At 38.9% G+C, this 26,035-nt stretch overlaps 1 protein-coding gene across 5 annotated transcripts in view; it reads left to right on the top strand.

The window, feature by feature from the left end:
- Window positions 1-11,892: 11,892 nt before the first annotated feature.
- Cnot2 (CCR4-NOT transcription complex subunit 2) overlaps window positions 11,893-26,035 on the top strand; it is a 91,016-nt gene continuing 76,873 nt past the window's right edge. For 3 of the 5 annotated variants that reach the window (XM_032912673.1, XM_032912651.1, XM_032912658.1), the window contains exon 1: window positions 11,893-11,999. Coding sequence is in view for 2 of the 5 variants with exons in the window: in XM_032912664.1 (XP_032768555.1) it covers window positions 11,995-11,999 (5 nt within the window). In the remaining 3 variants the exon portion in view is untranslated. The remainder of the gene's footprint in view (window positions 12,000-26,035) is intronic. The other 2 variants (XM_032912664.1, XM_032912642.1) reach the window with 1 other exon arrangement.

Below are 26,035 nucleotides of genomic sequence, written 5' to 3'. Positions count from 1 at the left end.
CTCCCCAAGTAGCTTTTGGTTACAGTATTTACCACAGCAATAGAAATCCAACCAGGACAGTCTGATTGTCTACCTTTGCCCCTATAAAACAAATCATAGCATAACACTATATATTTTATCAACTCTATTTACCTGTGTAATCATGTCATAGGCAAGAATTTGTATATTTCAATCAGTGTTATATGGCAGCAGCCAAGAGTGGAGCCTGTAATACAGGATCTGTTGAATGAATGAATGAATAATACTAAAACAGCCAACCAACTTGTATAGGGATATAAATATACAGTATGCTATTATTTTTTGTAAAGCCAAAACTAACCGTGTTAATTCTGTAAGGGGCATCAAATCAGTCACCTGACACCTAAGCTTCATATACATCAGCATGCTCTTGATTCTTGCAGATCTTTAGTTCAAATGTCACCTCCTCAGGGCTGTCACTAAGCACTGTAAAATCTACAAAAGCAACTTTCCTCCTTGACACTCTCCAGCTCGTTTCTTTTGCTGAATATTAAATATTTGTTTACTGTTTACATTCTGCACAAAACAGGGCTCCTATCTGCCTCCTACTTTCCTGTGCTTGTATAAATGCTGGGCACATGGTACACATTTGTCAGCATGGATGTCCTGGGACTTTGTATGCATTCACGTTGTCCATCATAAAAAAGAATAGTCCAATTGTCTATGTTCAGATCTGAAGTTGGGAAGCAATCACTTGCTTTATTCATTCACCAGTAAAACAGACAAAACAGTTTTTCATGCTTCTTTTCATGGTAATATAAGGTTGGTTTGCCTTCATATGTTAGATATTATTGTATCAAATCAAATTCGTAGAACTTAAAAGATTAATCTTAAGTTTTGCATCGTATGTATTGTGTCAGCACCTGCATGTCAGAGGAGGGCTTGCAGGCGTCGGCCCTCTCTGCCCTGCACATGGGTGCAGTGGGTCATGCTGACAAGACCTTTATCAGCTGAGCCACCTCGCTTATGATGTACTCCAACACACACAGTTTAGACAGATAGCTCGGCTAGTAAGGGCACTTGCTGCCACTGCCAAGGCCGATGACTTGAGTTCGATCTCCATGACCCACATGATGAGAGAAAGCCCATTCCTGTCCACATTGAATGGAACACACCCCTCCACACACACTTCATGAACAATGGGATGAAACACAAAACTCATATCACCCATCTCTTCTGAGTGAAAATGTATTAATTTTATTTAGCCAGTTTAAACGGATGTAACTTCTGTTAAATTCTTTAGCCAATGCTAAAACTACAAAGATAGTAGAAGATACTTTCACATTTCAGAACTTTCTGCAGGTGAAGTAAAAACCTGAGTTTTGAAAGCACATTCCAAATGAAATATATAACTCCAGCATACATGTATGTAAGTACTTGCCTATTTTGCTAAAAATGTTTTGACTTATTGAGAATTTAAATAAGAAAAGTTTCCTTTCACTTTCCCCAATTCTAGGGTATTATTGTACCAAATATCAAATTGAATATTCACTTTTTTCAATGATGGCCCTTTTACTGATATTTTATATAGATTCTAAGATTTTCAGCAAATCAAGCTCTTAGAATAGACACAATAGAGAACCAGTCTTTACTTTAAAGCTTCATTCTGCAGCTCAACTGGAAGTTCTTGGGATCCTTTCCTTTCACCTACTGAGTGCAAGGGGCACTCCAGTCATTTGGAAACTGTGTGGGAGAAATCTGGCTTTCAGATGCCAATCTCTTGTTTGTGGTATAAGGAACAGAAAACCGGGCAAACATCTGATGAGGATGCCGTATTTACCAACTGTATGCATTGATTTTTCTGAGTGTTTCTGAGGATGTTTCATGATGGAGGCAGCATGGCTATGATGAAGTAGCCTCATCCTAAGGCTGTGATAACACACTCTGCCCAAAAGGAACTTGGGGAGGAAGGTCTTATTAGGCTTACACTTCCAGAGCTCTCTGTCCTCCACTGAAAGAAGTCAGGGCAGGCAGTTGAAGCAAAAGCTATGGCAGTTGCTGCTTGCTGGCTCGTGTTTAGTGTTCTTATGCAGCCTAGGACCACGTGCATAGGGATGGTGCTGCCCACAGTGGGCTATATCCTCTTGGAAAATTAAAATAATCCTCTGCAGATATGCCTAGAGGCCAGTTGGGTTTAAGCAATGTCTCAGTCAAGGTTTTCTTTCCTCTAGATGACACTAGGTGATGTCAAGTGGCCAAAGTTAAGTAGGACAGCTACCTTCCTAACGGTGGCCTCTGGACTGTTTACCTCTTGCATCTTCTTGTTGCAGCCAGCCTTCATGCTAACTACACAGTTTAGTTTACACACCTTGCCTGGAGTTTGCCACACCATGGTAATCTCCCCTCGTTGTCATATTAACTGATAGATGTATGGGCCACATTCTTATTGTCCTGGCCTTTTTGAAGTCAACTTTTTCCTACTTAGCTCCAGTTCAAGTCCTGTGCCAAGCAAGTATCAAGTATCACAGAGAAATGCATCTGTGTCTCACCGTCATTAAGGCGTCACGATCTTTACAAGTCTATTCATCCCCCTCCCACACACCTCGACTGGATACTGGGGAGTCTCTGGCTACCACGCAGCATTGCTGCTTGTTTCTCTCTTGGGCCTGGCACGTTTGACTAAAAGTGAGTAGAAGTTGAGCTGGTGCTAGCACTGCTTGACTTCCAAGTTGTTTAATTTAGGATGTAACGTGTTTGATGTAGTTTATACTTAGAGCAAGGGTACCAGCACAACTCTAGCCAGCATTACAGTATCAATTTATGCAGAAAAAGATTGGGCTGTAACTATACTATAGTGATAATGCTGCCATACTATCTTTTTGGATGTATTAGAAAAACTTACTCCCACAAGGATTAGAGAAATACCTCATCTAATCCTGTTCAAAGTGTCTTCTGTAATGATTCACACCTCATACTAAAATTATTGGTAGAAAATTCTCAATCTTGATATACAGGAACCCAGAATTAAACCTTTCAAATACAGTATCTTCAGCAAATAAAGATAGCCTATGGCTTTATGATTAACTGAATTTTCAATAAAAAATTAGCATAGTAAATAACACACATTAAATATATTAAAGTTCTTGTAATGAGACTTATCCAGTATCTTATGAACCAATGTCCTGAGGGTCTGAGGGATGAAGTTCAAGTCCTTTCTTTCTATTCTCTATTGTTACCTTTCTGTTTCTACAAGGAATCACAGAGTCACAAGTTTTTGAAGTTAGACCGTGATTTGTATGCTATTTGTTCATTGTAAAACAGAACCAACCTCTTCCGCTATACTGCACTAGAGCTAAGAACGCGCTTTTGCTGAGTTTCTCCTTTTAGCAGAAAGCAGGTTACACCATGGAGCAGGTCCTCACATTTCATAGTTCCATTTTATGATTTATTTTGTTTTGTTTAAAGATGTATTTATTATATATGAGTACACTGTCGCTGTCTTCAGACACACCAGAAGAGGGCGTCAGATCTCATTCCAGATGGTTGTGAGCCACCATGTGGTTGCTAAGAATTAGGACTTCTGGAAGAGCAGTCAGTGCTCTTAACCACTGAGCCATCTCGCCAGCCTGCCTTGTTTTATGATTTCTTATATATACCAGGAGCAGATGCCAGGTTTGTGCCTGATTACCACTTCTCTGGGGTTTTGTTTGGATATGGTTTGAGTGTCCCCCTCAAGGGTTCATGTGCTGGAAAAGTCACTCTCCTTATGGTGATGTCAGTGGGCAGCAGAACCTTTAGGAAGTGGAGCATCCTGGGGGGCTGTTAGGTCATGGGAATGCTGGCTTCTATATTGCTATATCTATATAATCATGATGCTATCTGTTGTAAAGCCCACCCTAGAGCCAGGCCAAGGCTCATATAATGTTCATGAACATTGAGAACTGTGGCTGAATAAACTTCATTTCTTGTGTATTATCCAGTCTCAGGGACTTTTTCTCATAGCAATAGAAAGGAGACCAGCACACGGATGCTTACAGAGACCCATTTCCCGGTTGTAGGCCATTTCATTTAAAAGGAAAGGTTTAGGGATGCTCTTAAGGACCATCTTTGCCTGTCAAGTGTGTGGCAGGTTCAGCAAAATTTGTACACAGAGTTAATAGAAACTAATCTTTTACCAATACAGTGTTTGTAAAATTCTATTTTTTTTTTTTTGTGGTTTAATTCTACTCTTTGCAATAGTAGTAGCTAATTGTTTTGTAGGCAGTGCTTTTAAAACATTTTAATGGTGGCTATAGGTTTACTTCATATGACATGAAGTTGTATTGTCTAAGTGATTTTGTGTGTGTGTGTGTGTGTGTGTGTGTGTGTGTGTGTGTGTGGTGTATTGGTTCAGTAAGAGTGCTTGCTTGAGGAAGAGAATTCTGATTCCTTGTCTAGGTACATAAAAAGCCAGATGTGAGTGCACATGAATGCCTGTAATCCAAATGCTGGGGCTGGGGTGGGCAGAGAAATGGATGTCCGGGGTTTGCCGACCAACTAGTTCAAAGATATGAGTCCCAGGTTCAATGAGAAACCCTTGCTCAAGCGAATAAGGCAGAGGGTGGCAGAGCAGGACATCTGACGGCCTTCTCTGGCCTTACCACATCCACACAGGCACATAAGCCCACAGACGGTGGACAAACACCATTTGCCACACAAGTGCACCTTCCTCCCACAGTGCTAGGTCTTTTAAAACCCTGTTAGTAATTGCAGATGAGATACCATCTCATAATCTGAAAAGCTGGCTTAACACATATATTAAGGTATTACAGTAGCAAAATTACATGATCACTAGCTGACACAGTAAGAGCCAATCATCAAGAATAGATACACTTCATTTTCTAGATGATTTTTTTTTTTTCTGTTCTTTTTTTTTTTTTGGAGCTGGATCAAATCAATTGCGCTTCCCTAGGCAATCTAACCACTGAGCTAAATCCCCAACCCCTTCTAGATGATTTTTATGTACCAACAGAAAATAGAATGTAGGAATTTACATCTGCTGTTTCTTCAGTGACTATGTTTAGGGGTATTAATTCATTGCACTTACCTTTTCTGATATCTCACTAGTTACTGCTATTCCTTTATTTAGTTAAGACTATGTGTGGTCTTTTATATAAAATATTGCTATTTTAACCATTTGCTGTTGAAGATTTACTTTGCTTCCCAATCAATAGATGCCATGCAACATTTTTACAACTCAAAATCATAGTATTGTTTTTATGTCGAATTTTCACATAGCTTTGGAGGTTACACCCCCCCCCGAGTGTGTGTGTGTGTGTGTGTGTGTGTGTGTGTGTGTGTGTGATCACCCACCATGTTTCAGCTTAAAGGTTTTAATCTTTGCTTTCCACATCTCTGCTGATATGCTAAGATATTCTTTAATAGCTAATTTTAAAACAACTTTAATAAAAAAATTATTAAAAGATTATGGACAAGGAAGACAACTATGTAAGCAAATCATTTCTCTTGATTTGAATACTCATGGTTCTGTTTCATTAGAGTTGGAGAAAGCTATACAATGAAACTTATGTTGAATGGGTTGTTGGCAGTATTGTCATTGCTTGTGTCTGGATCAAAGTCTTAAAAATAATAAAACTGGCAGGAAAATTGAGCAATCAGCACTACAGATATTCCAGATTCAAGTAAACTTCAGACTTAGTTCCTGACACCCGCCCCACCCCACCCCCTTTTTTAAAGACAAGGTATCCCTACACAACTCTGACTGTCCTGGAAATCACTAGAGACACCAGATTGTCCTGGGACTCAGGGACCCACCTGCCTCTGCCATCTGCATGTTGGGATTAAACCTGTGTGCCACCACACACAGCTGCTATCTGAATTTCTAAAGATTTGGGTTTAGAAAAATCATAGGAATCACTATGAACTTAAAGCAACTTCACTTCAACTTTGCCCAATTCTGCATTAACTAGATACATGGGAATGACCTCATCACGGGATTTTCTGCCTCTCCAGTGTTTTCTCTGCTGTGTAGCTCTTAATTTCTCACAATTCAATTTCTGACTCTTACTGTTTTTCTGTTCTACTGCAGTTCCTTTCAGAAAGCCCTGGCCTGTACTTTCAAGTGTTCCCTCTAGGAGTTAAGGTCTTTGATCCATTTTGTGAGAACAGTGTTCGTTAGGGTTTTATGGGTGTGGAGAGACACTGTGTGTGACTAAGGCAAACATTTAATTGGGACTGTCATACATACAGTTCAGAGGTTCAGATCATCATTATGGCTGGAACCATGGCATCGTGCAGACATGGTGCTGGAGGAGCTTATAGTTCTACACCTTGAACCAAAGGCAGCCAGGAGACTAGATTGGTTTCACTGAGTAGCTTGAGCATAGGAGCCTCAAAGCCCACCTCCACAGTGACACACTTCCCCAACAAGGTCACACATAATAGTGCCACTCCCTATGGGTCAAGCATTCAGTCTATGGGCCAAACCTATTCAAACCACCACAAATAGGAACCTAGTTTTCTTGTATAGCACTTGAACATCCAGTCTTCTGTACCATTCGCTGAAGAAGCTATCTTTTCTCCAATGTGTATTTTTTTGGTATCAGTGGTGGTAATTACTACCAGAATCTGAGAAAACCCCATTTTTATCTATATATGTTATAAATCACCCATTGCCATTGACGCATTTCTATGTAGCAGATTTAATTACACATATATGTACTGTACACACACACACACTCACACTCACACAGTTTGCTCTGGGTCTCTGGTCCATGACACAAAGCTCCTAAATCCCTTACAAATTCCTGGAAGACAGCACAATGTTTTGTTCTAAGGAGGTGACTCTTGGTGGCTTTCTCAATAGCTTCTGAATGGGTGCTGCTGCCTCTGGGGAGAAGACAGGCTAACGGTTGCATTGATTAGTCAACAATGATGGTATGGCGTTCATGTTCTGAAGCTTCCACAAAACCCTGTAGGACTGCAAGCTCCTGGAGGTAGCACACCTGAAGGGGCATGGATTCTCCAGGTCGCTCCTTGCAGCTCTCCCTATGTACTGCCTCCATCTGGCTATTCATCAACATCCATTTAGTATTTTTTTTTATAATAAATCAATGAGTATAAGTGTTTCCTTGAGTTCTGCGATCAATTAGAGTAAATTAATTGAACCTGAGGGAGGAGCCTGGACTCTTGATTTATAGATATCAGTCAGGAAGGGCGGTGACAACTGCTGACTGGCAACTGGCATCGGAAGTGAGGAGCAGCAGTCTGTTGAACAGTCCTGACCCACGGGATGCGATGCTATCTCCAGGTACGTAATGCCAAAACTGAATCAGGGTCCATCAAACTGCACTGTCCTTTCCACCCTTTTGTTGCTAACTGAGCCAAGGGAGAGCAGTGACTAATTTAAACATTTGTATGAGCTCTTGCCTGGCATTTGCAGCACTCCAAACTTTCACTAGTTCCTCTAATTCTGGTGATGGTGATCTTTCCTGTTCTCCCGTGTATTATGGACCAAACCTTGCCTCCGCTGAACATTCTAACTTTCATTACTTCAGAAAGTGTATTGAAAATCAGTCTGTAAAGATGTAATTAAGGTCAAATGAGGTCACATGGGTGAATTCCAAGCACCTGGTGTCTTTGTAAGCGTTAGTCGAGTTAAGCAGAGGGAGAAACATGTGTAGACACCTGAAACAAACAACTATGAGTCAAGAGGAGAGGTCAACATCATTTTTAATGGCTGAGTACTGTTCATTACATGGATGTTGCCTAGTGTAGTCAACAATGGAATACATCCTCAAGCAATCATTCTGTTAGACACATTCTTATTCCCTTATAAGGCACTTCTGGAAGAGGGACAGATCAAGAGCTCAAGGCTTTAATAGGCCACTCTAGAAACATGCTTCTAGTTTATACTCTCAGCAGAGTCAGAAGCCCTGTTCTCTGAACTGTCTTCAGCACTACTGTAATGTGTTAACATCTAAAGACTAAGACTGAGTTGGGCTTACTGTTAACCTTTTGTATGGGACACTTTGAGCTCAACAACTGAAGTTCAGTAATTTCTAAAATCAACCAGCTTCAGTGACAATTTCTGCCCTAAGCACACCAGTGTTGGGATTTGACCTGCTATAGTATGCAGTGTCATTTATCTTGCTCCCTTTCCTATCTGCGGTAAGCTTACAGGTTTCCTGGGCATAGGGGAATCTGTCTTCATTACCAAGGTCTGGAAAGTCCAGATATCTCATCAGCTTACACTATTTTTTCCTAGCTTGGATTTTACACATTTTGCAATTACTCCTATAGAAGATAACATTAGAGAATAAACAAGAAGGGACCTATCTGAGGGAGGGTGGCCAAGAAAGGCCTGCCAGAGACAATATAACCCAGGATGACCTTTTCTTCCACAGTCTAGGTTACCCTCAAACACGTAGTAATCCCTTTGATTCAGGTTCCCAAGTGTTGGGATTAGAGGCATGTGGCTCACTGTCTAATTCTAAATAGTGGTTTTGATAATTTTAAAAAAAACAACCAATATTTTCCTTAGAGCAAAACTTGAAAGGAATGTAGTGCAGATACCATGTTTGGCCCCACAAAGTCCCAATTCCTCTATGTATATGTTAAACTGGCAGGCAGAGCACAACACAGAAAGGAGTGAAGGGATGAGAGGCACTTGTTTTTATTCTAAGGGTTGTTCTGGAAGAATATCACATGATCAGGATTAGAGACAGAGGGAGAGATTGTAATCATCTGGTCGATCAGGGCTATCACGTGGCTAATGAAGTAGGCTAGAAAAAGTCTTTACTCCAGGTAGCCATGTGCCCACATTTACTACTCTGAAAGAGAGGAATTTTGGGGGGCAACTAACGATCTGTGCTATAGACTATAAAGACTGTCACGTGGAACATGACAGAAAGGAAGCAAGAAGGATGAAAGCAGTACAGGAAGAGCTAGACTGTCAGCCTAACCGGCCATCTGGGTTTATTGCATATATACATATGGAAGCTCGAGGAGGGTTTTAAAACACCAAGGAACATAATTGAATAAAAACATTCAAATGATGCTTCCGGCTGGTACACAGGAACAGTTGACAGGAGTTTGGGGAACCTACAGTGTAGATATTACTACATTCTAGAGAGGGAAGGTGGTAGCTCAGAGAGGGGGCTGGGAGTGGGCTGCTGAGAACATTTGTAGAGCGTTCCTGGTACACGCTGGTAAGATGGATGCAGAGAGAGAAGTTACAGAGACTTTCTAACTCTATGCCTAAGTTGGCAAACAGGTATTAATGGAACTCAGGGGGTGAGGGAGAAGTGAACCATTCTTTTTCAGGCAGTTAAATTTGAGATGCTTCCCCTTTTTATTCCTTTTTATTCCTTGTCATAGCAAACATGCTAGCTAGTATTATATCCACATTTTTTTTTTTTTAAGGGAGGCCTTCCCTTCTGCAAATATATACAAACTCATTTTCTTTTCCTTAATAAAGCATTTTCCCCTCAATCCAATTAAGAAAATTTTCTGTGACGTGCACAAAAAAATTTAACGTATTTCAAAAACACATAAATATACTCATCAGTAGGAACTATTTTTCAAGCAAAAGTAACAAAATTATTAAACCTGTTCAATACCAAAAATATTAAAAAAGCATATTCGTTAAATATGATCATTTTCAACAATTGTTATGAAGCTGCTTCATTGGAGACAGATCTTATGAATATGTTGCCCAGGCTAGCCTCAAACTGTGGTTGACTCTCAGGCCTCACTCTCCACAGTAGTAGGATTACAACAAATGTCACCACACCTGGCTTTGAAGATGAAGTCGTTTTGTTTTGACAAGGTCTCACTATATATATAGCCCTGCCTCACCTGTGACTAGCTATGCAGACCACGCTGACCTAGAACTCAGAGATCTGCCTGTTTCTGCCTCCCATGTGCTAGATATAAAGACCTGTGAAATTATGCCCTGAAAAGAAGTTTTTGATGCAACAGGACAATTTAAGATTTTTCTTTTTCTTTCCGGAGCTGAGGACCGAACACAGGGCCTTGCGCTTGCTAGGCAGGCGCTCTACCACTGAGCTAAATCCCCAACCCCAATTTAAGATTTTTATGAGTGCATACATCATGTTGAGCCATTAATACAAGTTCTTAGCAAATGCTAGGTCATTCATTGAATGCTTTCCTAGCATTCCAGTTCCACATTATTAATTTACTCCACACATTAATTAAGAAAATGTTATCTCACCTAGTAAAACCCAATCATAGTAAAACTCAGACCTTCCCCACTGAAAGCAATTTTTAAAACTTGGACAAAAATGTGTTAAGTTAATATAGGTAAGAAGAGTAATGAATTCAAATATTTAATGTTATCTAATGTGATAATGCTACTATATACACATAAAGGGCTCCAAATAATTAGTAGCCAGATTAAGGTGCTCTGTATTACATGCATTCATACACAAGAACTGTACGTGCCTAGAGGTATATTTAGTCTTTGAACACACTACCTTACGGCAGTAGATGTTAACTTGAGAGGAAGAGAAAGCGGAAGAGATAGGAAGGCACTCTTGGGGGAGGGGCCATATAGGACTGTGTTGTTCCTTCTTGAATTTCCCTGAAGTAAAACCAAAACAAAACACAAAAGGGTAAAATGAAGTATTTAATGAAAAACCCAGCAAAATAAACCTTTTCTATTTGGCTATACCAGTTCCTGTTGATATTTAAACAAATTTACATATCTACTGTTATGCATATTTGCCGATAAACCAAAATACCTTCAAAACCTTGACAAAGGTACTTTTAATTTCACCTTGGGTTTTATCTTCCTATTTCTTGCCTTTAACTAAGATAAACCGAAGTGATATATGTTGGTTGATTGGGGTGGGGGGGTGGGGCTGAAAGAAGGTAATTTTAAAAAAATAAAACAGCAGAAATTTTATTTACTTCAAATTAGTAGTAATCCACATTAATAAATTCTACCACTCAAACAGGAATAGCAATGCGTTATGAAACTAGTAACTTCAAAACACACAGAGGCTTTTTTAGCAAGTTTAGTAACCATAAAACATGAAATTTATGGATGTTCAAAGGAGTAAAGTAAGAGTATTACAGCAATGAAAACGAACTTCACTTTCAGGGATTGCACTGTTTTGGAGAGCAATACCCTGGAAGTTCCCACCACAGCCACCGTATTTTCAAAAGGTCTAGTGGATGAGCCAGCTGATCACTAAGGTTTACAAAGGGCGCGCCGGGCGGGAACTAAGTAAAATGCCATAAACATCGTTCGGTTAGATTAAGCACTCCCTGTGGTGCTTTAAAAACACGTTCCCCTTACTTCCTCTCACCAGGTTTGAACCGAAAAAACATATGAAAAGGAAGAGGGGGGGCGGCGATCAGACGCCCAGGTTTCAGCGGAGGGGAACTCACTGCTCAGGGGTGGGTGCCGGCGGCGTGCGGCGGGTGTTTGGGGGTGCGCACCCGGGAAGCGCAGGCTGCGGGACGGCGAGAGGACCAGAGTACCGCTGCCACTGCGCCCGCAGGTAGTAGTAGCACTAGCCCGGGGACAGACTGCAGGAGGTGCTCGGGGGCGGGGTGTCCGACGAAAACACAAACACAAACACGCTGTGCGTCCCCAGGTGGGCGGACCCACGCTGCCTCAGCATTTCCCCGCCCCCGCCCCCGAGGCCGCTCTCGGACCCCAGGCCGCAGCTCCTGGTGTGGCGGTCTGGCTTGGGAAGCCCGGCGAGGCCTCGGAGGCCCCACTTTCCGTAACCGCCTCAAGGCAGCGCCGCACCTCCGCGGGAGGTGGCGGGACGCCTGGCGGAAGCCCGGGAAGGCTCCTGAGGAGCGCCGTGCTTCTCACCGTCGACCGGCGTGCGGGAAGCACTCTGTCCTTTCGGCGAGCATCGCTCGCCACCTTCTGCCGCCGCCTTAGAGCGAAGTCGGAGCGACGGGGGTCACGGCGGGGGTCAGAGGGTAAAGGTCTTGCTCCCAGCAGCCTCCGCGGTGGATACGTCGCCATCTTGGATCCGCGGGACAAGAAAATTCATGCGGTGAGTTTTTGGCAAATTTTCGGAAGTCTGGCAGCGGGGCGCGCGGCGGGGGAGGCGGATTGAGGGCCCCCTCAAGGCGGGGGAATGCCTCGGGGCTGGTCCGGTCGCGCCCGGGGTCCGCGGGTAGCGTCCCGGCCCGCCGCTTCCCGTTGCTTTTGTCTCGGCTCCAATCGAGAGAGGGAGAGTGGAGCGGGCGGGGAGGGGGGTGGCGGCGCTGGAGGAGGGAGGGGGTGTGTGGCGGGGTGGACAAGACGTAAAGCGTCGCCGTGCTCGGGCCGCCGCCGCCGCCGCCGCAGCCGCTGCAGCTCCGGAGCCTAGGCCCGGTCCTGGCTGTCCGCGACGGGGCTTTCCCCGTACTCCGCTTCCCCGGCTCCCGCCGGCGCGGATCAGCCACTGCCGCCGTGCTGCTTCCTGGGGTAGGAGAGAAGGCGGCAGCGGCAGCATCCGAAGAGCCCCGGCCGCTTCAGACGGCTCTGCCACGTTCCCAGCAGCTGCTGGTCCTTGAATCTTCCCATTCTGGCAATACACGCGCATCCTCCGCCACTTGTGTGTTTTTGTTTGTGTAAGATGGGGACATCGCACTGGCTAACGGGCCTCAGGAGCCTCCAGGCCCTGAGATACCGAAGGGCCTTGCAAGGTAGAGGGAGGAGAGCAACTTAAGATGCTGCTTCTGCCACCGTACCCGGAGAGGGAAGCTTCTCTAGTGGTGTAGACTTTAGTTCGGATGGTCCTGGGGCAGCGGAGGAGGAACCGGAGACACTCTGAAGTTGCAAGCCCTGGTTTCTACTTCCGCCGGGCCCTCTCTACCTTTTGCTGTTTTAGGTCTTCACTTCAAAGTTTCATAGAAGAAATAAGTTGGGTTAAAAGAAACCCGATAGTTCTTAATTGAGGTACTGTTTGCTTAGGAGAAAGCTTAGAATCCTTGTTATCTGTAGGCCCTTAGGGGAATCTAATTGTACTTTTCTTTTTGTAAAATTATTTCTAAGGTTTTGTTTTTTGCATTTACTTTAGACCCCATTAGTATGTTATTACTTCCAAAAATATCTTACACATGGGTACCACTTTCTTGGAAATCCTAGGGGATATCTCCATTTTTCAGCATCTGGAAAAACAAGTGTTAAGAGTGTTTTGCTTCATTTTCATTAAATTCTTAGCCAAGAATTTCTCTTTAATCATCTGGACAGTTCCTAATAAAATACAGCAATATGATCCTTAGATTCTTGGAGAATGGTAGAAAGTATGATACTGAGTTAACCAAATCTGTTCACAAGGGAGACATTTGATGTTCAAAAACACACTTTTCTATTATTCTCCATAGTGAGAAATTTTAAGGAGATGGAATTGTGTTCTTATAGATTTCCCTTTCCAAACAAATAAGTGAGGGTAATTTATATGGAGCGAGTGGGATAGAAATTTAAACTTTCACAACAGAGTATGTATGGAAATGCTTGGTATATTCAACACAGTTCCTTCTCAAAAGTCACCTTTGTAGTTTTAATAAGATATTTTATTCCAAGTTGAAGGTGGTGTTTAAAAATCCAGTACACTGAAATGACTGTCTACATTCACATATTGTCTGTGTTGAGGTTTTGTGTCTTTGATATGTTTTCTTAATGATCCAAGATCATTAACAAGGATCCTTATGCTCTCCTATCTAGTCTGTTGTTATCTTAAAGCTAAAAGAAAAGTTCAAAATGCACAGACAATTTCTTTTACTTTTCACTTTTACTGACTTTGCAGGATCCTTATTTTTAAAATGGAATCTTTTCATTTTTTAAAAAGTGACTTTTTTCTAAGTATTTTATAACTCTAGACCAGAAATAAAAACTGTATTTAGCTTTTTTTCTTTGCATTCCTGTTAATGCTTTACTAATATACAGAAGTTAAGGTAGTGCATGTGTTGACAGAGCACTTGGGTTCTAAGATACAGTCTAGAGATATCTGTAACCCTACCAGATGCTAGAGGCTGAGAGTCATCTGCACATCAGTAAATGCAGCCTTTGGAAAATTCTGTTTCTAAAGTGCTTTAAAATAAATTTGTTTGGTGGAAAATGAAGCAGATTGATGTCTGTGAGTGGTTTTTATCCCAGCCATCTGAGAACTCTTTGATTTGAAAATGAAATCAAGCTCCAAATGATATGCTCCCTAAAATAATAATCACCTTTATTTTCCCTATATAAAGGTGGGTGCTTTTTGGTTTTTCAGAGATGCCTTAGATTTATTAAAACTTCAAAAATAAATATTTTATACTGCTGGTAAATTAGAAATACCAGTAACCCTTTTCTGCTCATTTCTTTTCTTTCCCTTTTTTTTTTTTTCTCGGAGCTGGGGACCGAACCCAGGGCCTTGCACTTGCTAGGCAAGTGCTCTACCATTGAGCTAAATCCCTAACCCTTGCTCATTTCTTAAGTAGGTGCTAATATTAGCAAAACTTAAACTTTAATGAATCATTATAGAATTTTTTTCACACTCTATGGGATAGTATAGGTTTTTTTAATGGACAAATTTGCTTGGTAAGAATGTTTGATTTTTGTGTGTAAATAGAGTTTGAGTAGATAGTAATACACTAGTAAAAATAACAGTATAATTTTGTAGTCTTTTGAAGTGATATTAACTATTAGTATCTTTTGATTAAAATTTTAACTGTCAAATAAATGTCATAGCTGACTGGATAAAGGCAGTTGTCAGCAAGCTTGATTACAAAGTTTGATCTGAGAGACCCACATGGTGGAACAAGAGAATCAACTCCCCTAAATTGTTTTCTCTTGGTATCCACACAAATAAATAGCCACATATAATAAAAAAATTTAAAAATGTACTAGAGTTCATTTTGGTATCACACATTTAAAAGCAGGCTGTAGATCATGTATGTTTATTTGAGCATATATTGGAGGAAAGGAAAGGGTGATAGTAAAAGTAATTATGACTTTCTTACCTGGCCTTTAGTGGCATTTTTAAGAATTATGTGTAAGTTATGTGTAGGTGTGTGCTCACGTGTGGATAATGTGTATATGAGTGAAAGTGTCTACTGAGGGTTCAGAGTCTCCAAAGCTGGAGTTACACTTATGAGCCTTCTAACCTGGAGGCTAGTAGAGGCTAGGAGCTGAACTCAGGTCCCCTGGAAGAGCAGCAAGTGCCATCTCTCCAGCTCCTCTAGTGGATTTTGTAACACAATACACAGAGTCAAGGTACTAGAGGTTGGGCAGTTTTAGAGGCAGAATTCATCAGAGTTGTACTGTAATTTGAGTGGATTTGCCAAGAGTGATGGATCAAAAGATCTAGTTCTAAGATAGTAGTTCTTGTTAGTTCAGGTGACTGTTCTTCCTGACCAAGAATGATTTCTACCTTTGATATTTGAAGGAATTGAATTTCATTGTAACATTTTCAATCTGGGAAAAAGCTGTGCTCAAGTTGGTATCTATTGTAGAAATATACATTTAAGGAATTATAAGGAAAATTTGGGTTTAAGATTCTAAAAATTATTTTAAAACCTTTACCTTGTATCAGTTTATTGAACTCTAAGTAGTATTACTATTTTTTTTCTTGAATCTATAGTCCTTCGATTTCTACGTAAAAACTTTTAACTTAGGACAGATCATGCTGGTATAGATTATTCATCAATATCATCAAGGATGTTCTAGAAATAGAATTTTTACTATGTTTTCTGACAGTTTTTTTCTCTGAAATAAAGCTGCAGACACTTGGTATATAACTTCAGGGAGGAATGCTGCATTATGAGGTGATAAAATGGTCCACATTGTCTAACCTTTGGGATGAGTGCATGGCTCATACAACATGCAAATGAAAAAACTGAACTGTGTAGAAAAATTTCAAAGTTTCCCTTTGCTAGACACGTTTTTATAAGATCAAACTTAGGCATTTAGATTGAGTTAACTGTTTTGAACTCATTTGCTCCTTAACTCTAAACATTTTTGTCTTTTCATTCATAAGCCAGTGTTTGCATGTGTGGCTCTGGGTATTGAGAGGGTAAAGTGTCACCTCTCTCTGTTACTCCGTAAACTTATTCAGAACTGGACTCTCGTCATTTTCTTCCTGAAATCTTTTCCTGACTTCCCCAATCCTCTGCCTGATCATTACTGAGTTTGTCACCATGGATCTTAACTCACATTTCATTTCTCTTCCACCATGACCTCTACAGGTCTGAGCATGAGCAAGACAGGACTCTTGTCTTGGTTACATTTCCATGCTTTGTATAATATATAGTAGTTAGATTCTCAAGAATACGCTTCAAGCAAAACAGTTGCTGGCTTAGCTGTTTCTTGAATCTCTTTTTAGACTTTTACTTTTTTCTTAATTTACTGCTTTACCCTTTTGGAAAATAGGTAACTAGCTTTTTGAGAACTGTCTGTAGAGTCTGTGTGAAGCCTTGGGGAAGAATTAGTAATACAGTGTTAACATTCTTTTGCTGTATTTCTAGCTGTACTTTGCACAGCCACAGGCATTAGTAGAAGGCAACTTGCAGTACTTAGAAGGTAATTGTATTTACAAAACTCAGCTACGACTACTAGAGTTACGCTATTTGATATTAGATTCTTTTTGTTTATTTTTCTTCTACCTAGAGAGGTGGAATTCTCTAGTCTTTGTTTTGTTTTTGATATGCTGAGAATCAAACCCAGGATTTTGGCACGTACTGGGTAAGTGTTCTGTTTCTGAGCTACATTGATCATATAATCATCTATCTTGAATCTCATAGTTCTTAGGAAGTTAGGTGAGATACTTTAATACATCTTTAAATCTGGTTTTTAAAGTATATCTGGCACATTTCAGCTATAATTGTTCTCTTGACCAAACATCTCACTGGAATTTTCTTATACTTGGATGTAAGAAAAGTTAGCATATGATATATTTGTTTTGCATTTTTGATACAAGGTCTCACTATGTAACCCTGGTTGTCCTGTAACTTGCTTTGGATTACAGGCATGTGCCATCATGTCCTATTGAGGGGCTAAAATTTTGAGAACTAAGTTAGTCTTTCTGGGTCTGAGTAAGAGACCCTTAAATCTGTGTGCCAGCTTTTTCTGGGTCCATTTTAGAGATACAGAAAACAAAAACAGCATAAATGATTTCCAGGGCAGCTCTGAGAGATCCTATGCTAGGTAGATAGGCTCTGAGCTTGGCTGTAATTTCATATTCTCAAAGTAGTGCTTTGAGGATGTAGTTTTTTAAAATGACTTTTGTATGAGTATGCATGTCTGGTGAGAAATTAAATAAGCTATAGCCATTCTGATCTATATTGTTTAGAAGTTCCAGACTTATTCTTACGCATTTAGAGGAAATAATTTATAGAAATCCTTGTCTTGCTTAGTGTCTTCCAGAGACTTGAGTTACTAAAGATATATATGTATATATATATATTCACATATATATATATGAGAATATGAATTTGATCTAGTATGCAGGATGCTCGTTCTGTTTTTGCTAGATTGAAGGATTTTAATGTGAGAAGAATAGGGCTCCACTTAGCTGGGTGTGGTGATAACACCTTTGAGGCAAGCAGACCTCTGTAAATTTGAGGACAGTCTAGTCTACCCAGCAAGTTCCAGACCAGCCAGGATTGAGACCATGTCTTAAAGGGAAAAGAAAAAGTACGTTTCTACTCAATAAATCTTTCACTGTGCCAAGGAATGAATGATAAGCAGGCTTTTTTGTATATTTAGGCAGTTTGGGTAGCATTGAATAGACTTGCCTTTTCCTCACCAAACATCCTGACAAACCTTTTAGAAATACAGCTCCATTGTGTATGAGCATCTGGACAAAATGTAATGACTGGTTATGTAATAGTGTGCTTGGAGAGGAGCATTTGGTTTTGTGTCATGTCTGCCAGGAAAGAGCTTCTATGTCTTTTTACATTATAAATGTTGATTCTCCTGAACACAGATTTTAGTTGGTTTTGGTGGGGTTAATTTACATTTTATGGATCAGTAAGACAGTATCAGGCTTACCATGTCATTGGAAAAGATCTAATTTGTTTGGCTTCACTACTTCATATTTTAAAAATAACAGTTTGCAGAGCACTTTTACAGTATTTTAGTTCTGTATGGTCATCACCTTGGTGTTAAAGTTAAAAGTAGTTTAAATTTAACATTGGCATTTTAGAGAAAGAACAGTTAGGTTATTTAGTATTAGAAATAAGGAACTACAAAGGTCTTTTCGGTCTGGACTCAAAAATCTCATTTTTTTCCCATTTATTTTAGTATTACTTTATGAAAAGTATGGTCTATCAAGTTATGTCCGTATAAGTGGAAAGTTTAGTTTTTATGTGATCATCATGTATATTTAGGGTAAGGAGTTTGATAGTGGCAGCAAATTTCTGTTTCAAGTTGGATGCTCTGATAATATCCAGAAGCTGCTCATATTTAAAAAATTATAAACATGCATTGGGAAGCACTGAAGACTTATAAGTAATAATATTAAAATGAGACTAGGCAGTAATCAGTCTTTGATGACACATTTTACACATTTCCCTAGTGTGCAGTTCTGAGAGATGATATGCTGGTAGGGAGATAGGCCTTGAGCTTGGCCCTAATTTTGTATTCACAAAGTAGTGCTTTGAGGGTGTAGTTTTTATGATTTTTGTATGAGTAAGCATGTATGTTGAGAAACTAAATAAGCTATAACCATTTAAGCTGTATTGTCTTAGAAGTTTGAGGCTTATTCTTAGGTATGCCAGACAAAAACTAAGGTCTACAGCAAAGCCAGTTAACTGTGCATCTGAGTTAACAGCTTCCAAAGTGTTCAAATTCAGCAGACATTTTGTATGTGTTCTCATGTGTGTGTGTGTGTGTGTGTGTGTGTGTGTGTGTGTGTGTGAGAGAGAGAGAGAGAGAGAGAGAGAGAGAGAGAGAGATTAATTTGATTGTTTGCGCCATGTTAGACATTAATTCTGGGTATATGTTAAGGATCTATATAAGTATCTACCTTTAAGCTAATGTTCTGATTAGCATTAGAAGAAAAAAATAAAACAAGTACTTTAGAATGTTAGAACTTTTGAAAATAAAGGAGGCTAGGGAACAATGTTTTGGCAGGTGTTGGTGAAAATGGGACTAAGCAGTGTCGAGAGGACCTGGCCTGCTTTGTGTGGGATCCCTTGAACAGAAGTATATAAGGAGGAGATGATCTAAGACACAGGTGAAGGATGCTCAAGGAAGACGGAGTAGAATGCCTTTAAGTGGGATCAAGTTGTTCATGCTTTGAAGAGAACAATAAATTTCATGAACAATAATGCTTTTTGCATAAATGAGGTGAATTCTCACCAGAAAAAAGAGTGACCAAGACATGATCTTGTCTAAGAGATGTAAGAGTAGATCCTGTAAGCTTAAATAAGTTTTAGCGGGATGTGTGAGGAGTGGGCAGTGTTTTTCATGAAGAGTCCTTGAAAATAATGTCTAGGTTTGACAGAATTGGCATCAGTCTATATTAGAGAAAATTATATTGGAGGACAAATGTAAAATGACCTGATTTGCATCTTCTAAGAGAGATGAAAACATTTCTTATTATATATAGGGTTTTAATTTTGTGGTTATTGTTAGGTCACTGGTGTTCCTTAAAACTTAGTGGTGTTTTCATGTTTAATAAGACCCCTTGGGTAGTAGCTCAGCAACTGTTACTGTGCCCTCCCTCGCACTATTATGTTTGCACTGAATAATCTCTCAGCATTTGCAGGTTTTCTGTTACATGCTTTAGAAACACCGTAGAATGGAGAGAACTACCTTGCTTGTTACATTGGTTTCAGGGCCATGATGCTTGGTAGGCTCTGAAGGGTGAATTGGCTTTCATAAAATGGGGAGAATGATAGTGTAATCCTCTGTAGTTCTTTAAGGACTTTTGGGATCACATACAGGTTAGCTGAAGGTAAGGTATGATGTAGTCATCATGTAAGAGGCTTTTTCTTTTTTAAAATCTTCAACCTTAGAGCTTTGGACTTACAAACCATTTTTTAAATGGTCCCCACTCCTCCCCGCTTAAACAGTGGGAGTGATTAAATCTGTTTCAAGCAATTTTAGATTCTTCATCTGACAATTAAAATTACAAAATCCATAGTATATTTGTCAGTCTTGAAGGATTATATTATTTCTATTGGACAAATATTTTGTGCTGATGTTAGCAAAGGTTTTGTTAAGGAGTTTTAAATTTGTAGTTATTATCTTTTGGAGAACTTACTGTGATACATACAAAGTAAAGACACAGTTCAAACTTTTTATATAAATGGAAAGAACAGTTAAGTTTGGGGCACAAAATTTCAATGTTATTTGACATAACACTTTAAGTGGGTTTTCAAAAATCTCTAGAACTAGTCACTATTCTGACGGGTTATGTGACTGATCCTCTCCAAATCTCAGTTTTCTAATTTTTCAAATGAAGGTAAGCAGCAGTAGTAAGCTACCTCAGAGTTGAAGAAAGGACTGAGGACTGAGAGTTCCTGTGCTGTTTGTTTGGGTTTGTTTTGTTTTGCTTTGCTCCCCCCTCCACCCCCCAGCTGGGGACCGAACCCAGGGCCTTGCGCTTGCTAACACTGAGCCAAATCCCCAACCCCTTGTTTTGCTTTGAAGTATTTGTTACATTGAAGATCTTCCTAAACTGATGAGAACTATCTACAGTTCCCTCAGATTGTAACTGAACTATTCAGTCCTCAGTAATAAGAATACAGTCTTACTTTTATGCTCTAGACATAACTTTTTTCCTGCTAGGAATTTTGTTTAGATGACACTAGATGAAGTTAGATGTGTGTTTGAGGAAATACACTTTAATTTTAGCATTGCTCTTTCTGAAGCACTTTGCACAATTCAGGGCATATAAAAGTCGTGAAAAAGTTTCTAATTGTTGTTGACTTGATTATATCTTGTGTGTCAGGAAATAGTAAATATCTATTTGAAACAAAGGAATACTATTTGGAACTATTCCACATTTAGAAGGTGGGTTCTAACCTTGGCTAAGTTTCATTAGCTATGGATTGGAGCACATCCGTTAGTATTGAGGAGCCACAGTAGGAGGGGATTGCTGATGGCTACTAGGAAAGGAAGGGAATTTGGTTAACATAAAGCATGTTGAAACATACTGTGCTGATGATTCCTGAGTGAGTTGTACCAAGACTAGCTTTCTTATGTGAGTGACCTTGTTATCACACATGCTACTCAGTGATACTGTTGTATTCATTTAGTTTTACCATTCAAGAGTTTTGTTTATTGAATATCTGGCTGATGGACTTTGGGAGTGGGAAATTCAGAGATTATTGGAGAGGCAAAGCTATTTGGAAGTATTCATCTAAGTAAGCCACTTGACAGTGTTTGTGTGACTTTGCATGTTAAAGTGCTGGTACTTTGTATTTGAATGTTACTTGACATAAGCCTTCTTTCTTGAGGAATACATATCCGGACTATTCTTTGGGTTATTCTCACTTTTTTCTTTTTTTGTAACTGTATTTATGTACCTTATTATTATTGGGCACAGTTTTTTTTTTTTTTGTGCTTGTTTTTTTTTTTTTTTCTTACCTCACCCTACAAAAGCCATCTTTTACAAATAGAGTATTAAGCCTCTCCGTGCAGTGGTTTGAAACTATTGTGTACATTCTTTGTGTGTATATGTAATATATATGAATAATTTATACTGACTTTTATTTTTAAATCTTGAAGGCTTCTTTTGGGTGCTGAGTGTTTTGGAGTATTACAAATAAATACCATATAAGGAAAACAGAATGGTACCAAATAGCTGTAGTAGCAAAGTAGGAGACTGAATCCTGAGAGTTGGGAGGAAGGCACTGCTCTCTCCTCGTGGTGAGAAGCTGGTTTTACATGCGTTATGATTTCTGATTGTCTCATCTTACAGTGTTCTAAGAAATCCTGAAACTTCAGAAACTGGAATCTCAATTTTTATTTGCTTAGAGAGAGTATATAAAATAGAAAAGAACACATATAAGTTTTATATTTATAAAACTTAGAAAGTATAATTTTACCTGTAGATTCTGGTCAAGATGCACCTTTTTATAATTTTAATAGTTGTGTCTACATTACCCTGTATTACTTGATCAGGCAGGAAAAATAAGACTATCGTACCCGTACACACTTGCTGGTAACAGGCAATGCTTGGCCCACTAAAAAGATATCTAAGCTGACCCTTGGGAATGATCTTACTTTCCCTCTTTTCCTAATCCTTACCTTCTAACCTTCTCTACGAGAAACACTGACATTATTACTTTTTACTCTATGCCTTCAGCACTGACCTCAGTCTACTTACAGAGCGGAAAAATTTAAAAATGAATGCATAATAATTAAATTCACAATGAAGCAACAATACACCTGTGCCCACACCCCCCAAAAAAAAAAACCTTCTAAATTTATGAGACAGATAAACCATAAACTTCTCTTTAAAAGTAAACCACACAACTCCAAATCAGCATCCTCCAGGAGGGTGTATGTAAGAACACTCCAAACTGTCAGCTTGAAAGCTTAAAATTAGGAAATTTATTCTTTTCCTGACTCACCTAAAACAATGATCAGAAAAGATACAATTTTAAAAATAGCATTTAGGACTGTAGAGATGGCTCAGTGGTTAAGAGCACTGACTGCTCTTAAAAGACTTTTTAATTCATGGATGTTAACTAGGAATTAATTATGTGGATAGTTTAAGATCCACAATATATTAATGAGGTTTAATTAATGAGGACAAATCTCTATGTTAAAGTGTCAAGACATTAAAAAAAATGTAGTGAATATACAAACATTTTTGCTTTTCTGACAACCATAAATGCTACACTGCTCTTCCAGAGAGCCTGAGTTCAATTCCCACCAACCACATGGTGGCTCACAACAGTGTAGTGGGATCTGATGCCCCCTTCTGGTGTGTCTGAATAGGGTGACAGTGTAGCATGTAACATTTCAGAGTCTGTACCTGACTTAAATTCCATACTGAGAAATTACAGGTTAGTAAAGAAACTAGGTGATTAAAATTTAAACTAAGAGTACCAAGTAATTAAGACAAAGCAATTTAGTGCTGATTTGTAAGACTTCATTCTAAAACTTTTTAAAAAGGAAGTTAATGTTATATAAGGATTTTAGTAAGATGTTTTTATACAAGTTCTTTCTCTGTTCAAAGCTCAATGCTTCTAACTCATAATCCTTAGGAACTGATGTTTTTATTTTTAGTTTTATGTTAAATTTCTTTAGGGAGTTTACATACTACATCAAACACTATTTAAATGATCTTACACATTTATATACCTGTGTAAATATCACTGGGGCTCAAATACTGAACATTTCTGTCACCTCTTGAGTGATTCTAGTCAGTATTCATTTATAACCTAGGGAATCACTAATTTGCTTCCTGTTAGTGGGAATAGTTTTGTTTTTTTTTTTTTTAAAGAGGCTTCATATGGATGAAGTTGTAGCTGATAGATTCTTTCTTGTCTGACTTTTTGCTTAATGAACCTTTTTTAAAATTAATGTTACTCCATGTTTTACTTACTCAGTGTTGGGTTGCATTTTGTTAGTACTGTTTTAACTGGTCCCTGAAATGCTTTTCAAATGAGTTTCTGTTTGGAACAGTAAATAAGCTTCCTTTTTCATGGCTGAGCTACTTTAAAAAAAAAAAGTCAATGTTAAAATATCTAGGCTTTGTGTTACTATACTTAACAGTTATGTGTAAGTTATGAGAAGGGGAGCCGTTAAGTAAAAAGTGTACAAGGTTTATAGCATAGTTATATTCACCCAAAAATAATTTTTCTTCCCACTTTATTATTTTGGCATCATTTTCTAAAATGAATTGAATATAAAGTCGAAGGTTTATATTAATCATCAATTCTATCATAATCTTATGCTAATATGTTTTGATTACATGCTACAAGTTTGAAAACTGAAACTGAAAATTCTCCAACTTCGCTCTTTTTCAAGATTGCTTTGATCAGTATATGTCCTTTGAGTTTTCTTTTGACTCTGAGGATTAGCTTGTCCACTTTTGCTGAGAAGCCAGCTGGAATGATGCTGTGTAATTTGTAGGTCATTGGGGTGTATTGCTACTTCTCTTCTCATCTTCACATTTGGGCGATTTTCTGTTGTTAGAGTTTTTCAATTTCTTTCTATTATTTTTTTGCAGCTTTTAGAGTATAATTTTTGTGCATTAAGCTTAAGTATTTTAATTTCTGATGATTAGGAAATGGAATTGCTTTCTTAATTTCTTTTTTTGGGTTCAATGTTTTTGCATGAAAATGCGATTTTTATATATTGGTATATATGCCTTGTACCCATTGAACTTCCTCATTTAAACCATTTGATAAGTAGAAGATTATGAAAATCCACACTGCTATGAAACTGCTATAAAAGTCATTATACTAGTGAGCGCCTTAGCATCTTCTGTAGATCCAATGCCATCTGCAGCTAGAGGCTATCACCTCCTCTCAAGACCTAAGCATTTGATGTTTCATTTTGTTGCCTAATGATTCTGTCTAGGATCTTCAATACCATGTCGATATAAGTGGTAAGAGTGGGCAGCTTTATTTCTTTCAATCCCATTCTTAGGAGGAAAACATTCAGTATTTCACCGTTCATTATGCGCCTGACTATGCTTTCTTTAAACCATAACTCTAAAGAGGCCCATTTGCTTGCTTGTTGGGTGGGCCCTTCTATGCCCTCAGGCTCATGTGCAGGTTAGAAGACAACTTTGAAGGAATCCATTCTCCTGCCTTAGGGATCCTACAAAACTTGGTTCCTTTGGCTTTAGTGGTAAGCACTTCCTTCCCCCTGACCTATCTCTTTGTCTTTCTTTCATAAATACATTTTACTGATTCCAGGATGTTCCTTTTGGATGGGAATATTTTGTTGTTGGCTTGGTTTTAGATCTTGTATCTTGCTGTATACACCCAGGATGTCCTTTTACCTGGCTCTCCTACTGCCTTTGCTTCTCAAGTGGTAGGATTACAGTTCTATATCCTTTGATGATTGTATGAGTTCTGTCCTTTTTTAAAAAATGTACATTAAATTGTTCAATATTTATATGTTGAGCAAGTCTTGTTTGTGGGACAACCCCATCTAGTTTATTGCTTATATTGAGTCATAGTTGTAGTTTCCTTCCTTGTGGCTAGTAACGCTAGTGAGAAGTCTTTGGGTGGTCATTTGTTTTGAAGTAATACTAATTTTTTTTATTCTGTTCTATCATTCAAGTCTCCTGGGCGTGTGCCTTCCCTGTTAAAAGCTTTCTGTTATTAATGTAGTCTCTTTACTTGTGATGGGTCTAGCTTTGAATGTCTCATTTCTTCTGTCAATTTTGATAGCCTGATATTTTAGGAATTTGTCCATTTCCTTGGCTTTCATAGTTTGCTAGTGTGATCCTCCTTCTTTACCCTTCTCTTAGTGTAATTATGCTGATACTGAGTCTTATTGCTTTGTTAGTTCTTTGTTTAGTTTTCTTGGCTAGTTTAGCTCAAAGTTTGTTAATTTTGATTTCCCCCTAATAACCAACTTTAAAAATTACTAGTTTTTTGTTTGTTTGTTTCTTATTTCTGCTATTATCTTTATTCTTCTCTGTGTTTGGTTTGTATGGTTTGCTCTCTTTTCCCTAGTTGCTTGAGGTAGAAATTTAATAATTGATTGGAGGTCAATGCACTCCCCCTTTCTCTCCACCTTCCTCTTTCCCTTCTTCTACTCTTTCCTTCCTGTCTTTGTCTCTTACCCTTTCCTCCCTCCCCATGCTCCTGCTACTGTTCTACTGAACTACATGTAGTCTCAGTTTTTGGATATCTTTTTAAAACCTTAGACATTTACGACCAAAAAATTCTGTACAAGCACCACTTCATTTATATAATGCAAATTTTGGTATCTTGGGGTTTTTTTTTAATTTCTTCAAAAATATTTTCAATTTTGTTTTATGTCCTCATCCTTTAATGGTTAGTATTTAGAATGGTGGTATTTTTAACTTGTAGAAACTTGGGATTTTTGCCAATTTTTGGGATTTTTCCTTTTGTTATTTTACTTTTTACTGTACTTGTATAGCCTTCTTTTTCGGTTTAAAACTTATGTAATGTCCTGTCT

Source organism: Rattus rattus, chromosome 1 (assembly GCF_011064425.1).
Source record: "Rattus rattus isolate New Zealand chromosome 1, Rrattus_CSIRO_v1, whole genome shotgun sequence".
Lineage (NCBI taxonomy): Eukaryota > Metazoa > Chordata > Mammalia > Rodentia > Muridae > Rattus > Rattus rattus.
Note: the sequence above shows the minus strand (reverse complement) of the source record. Positions and strands in the feature narration are given on the sequence as shown.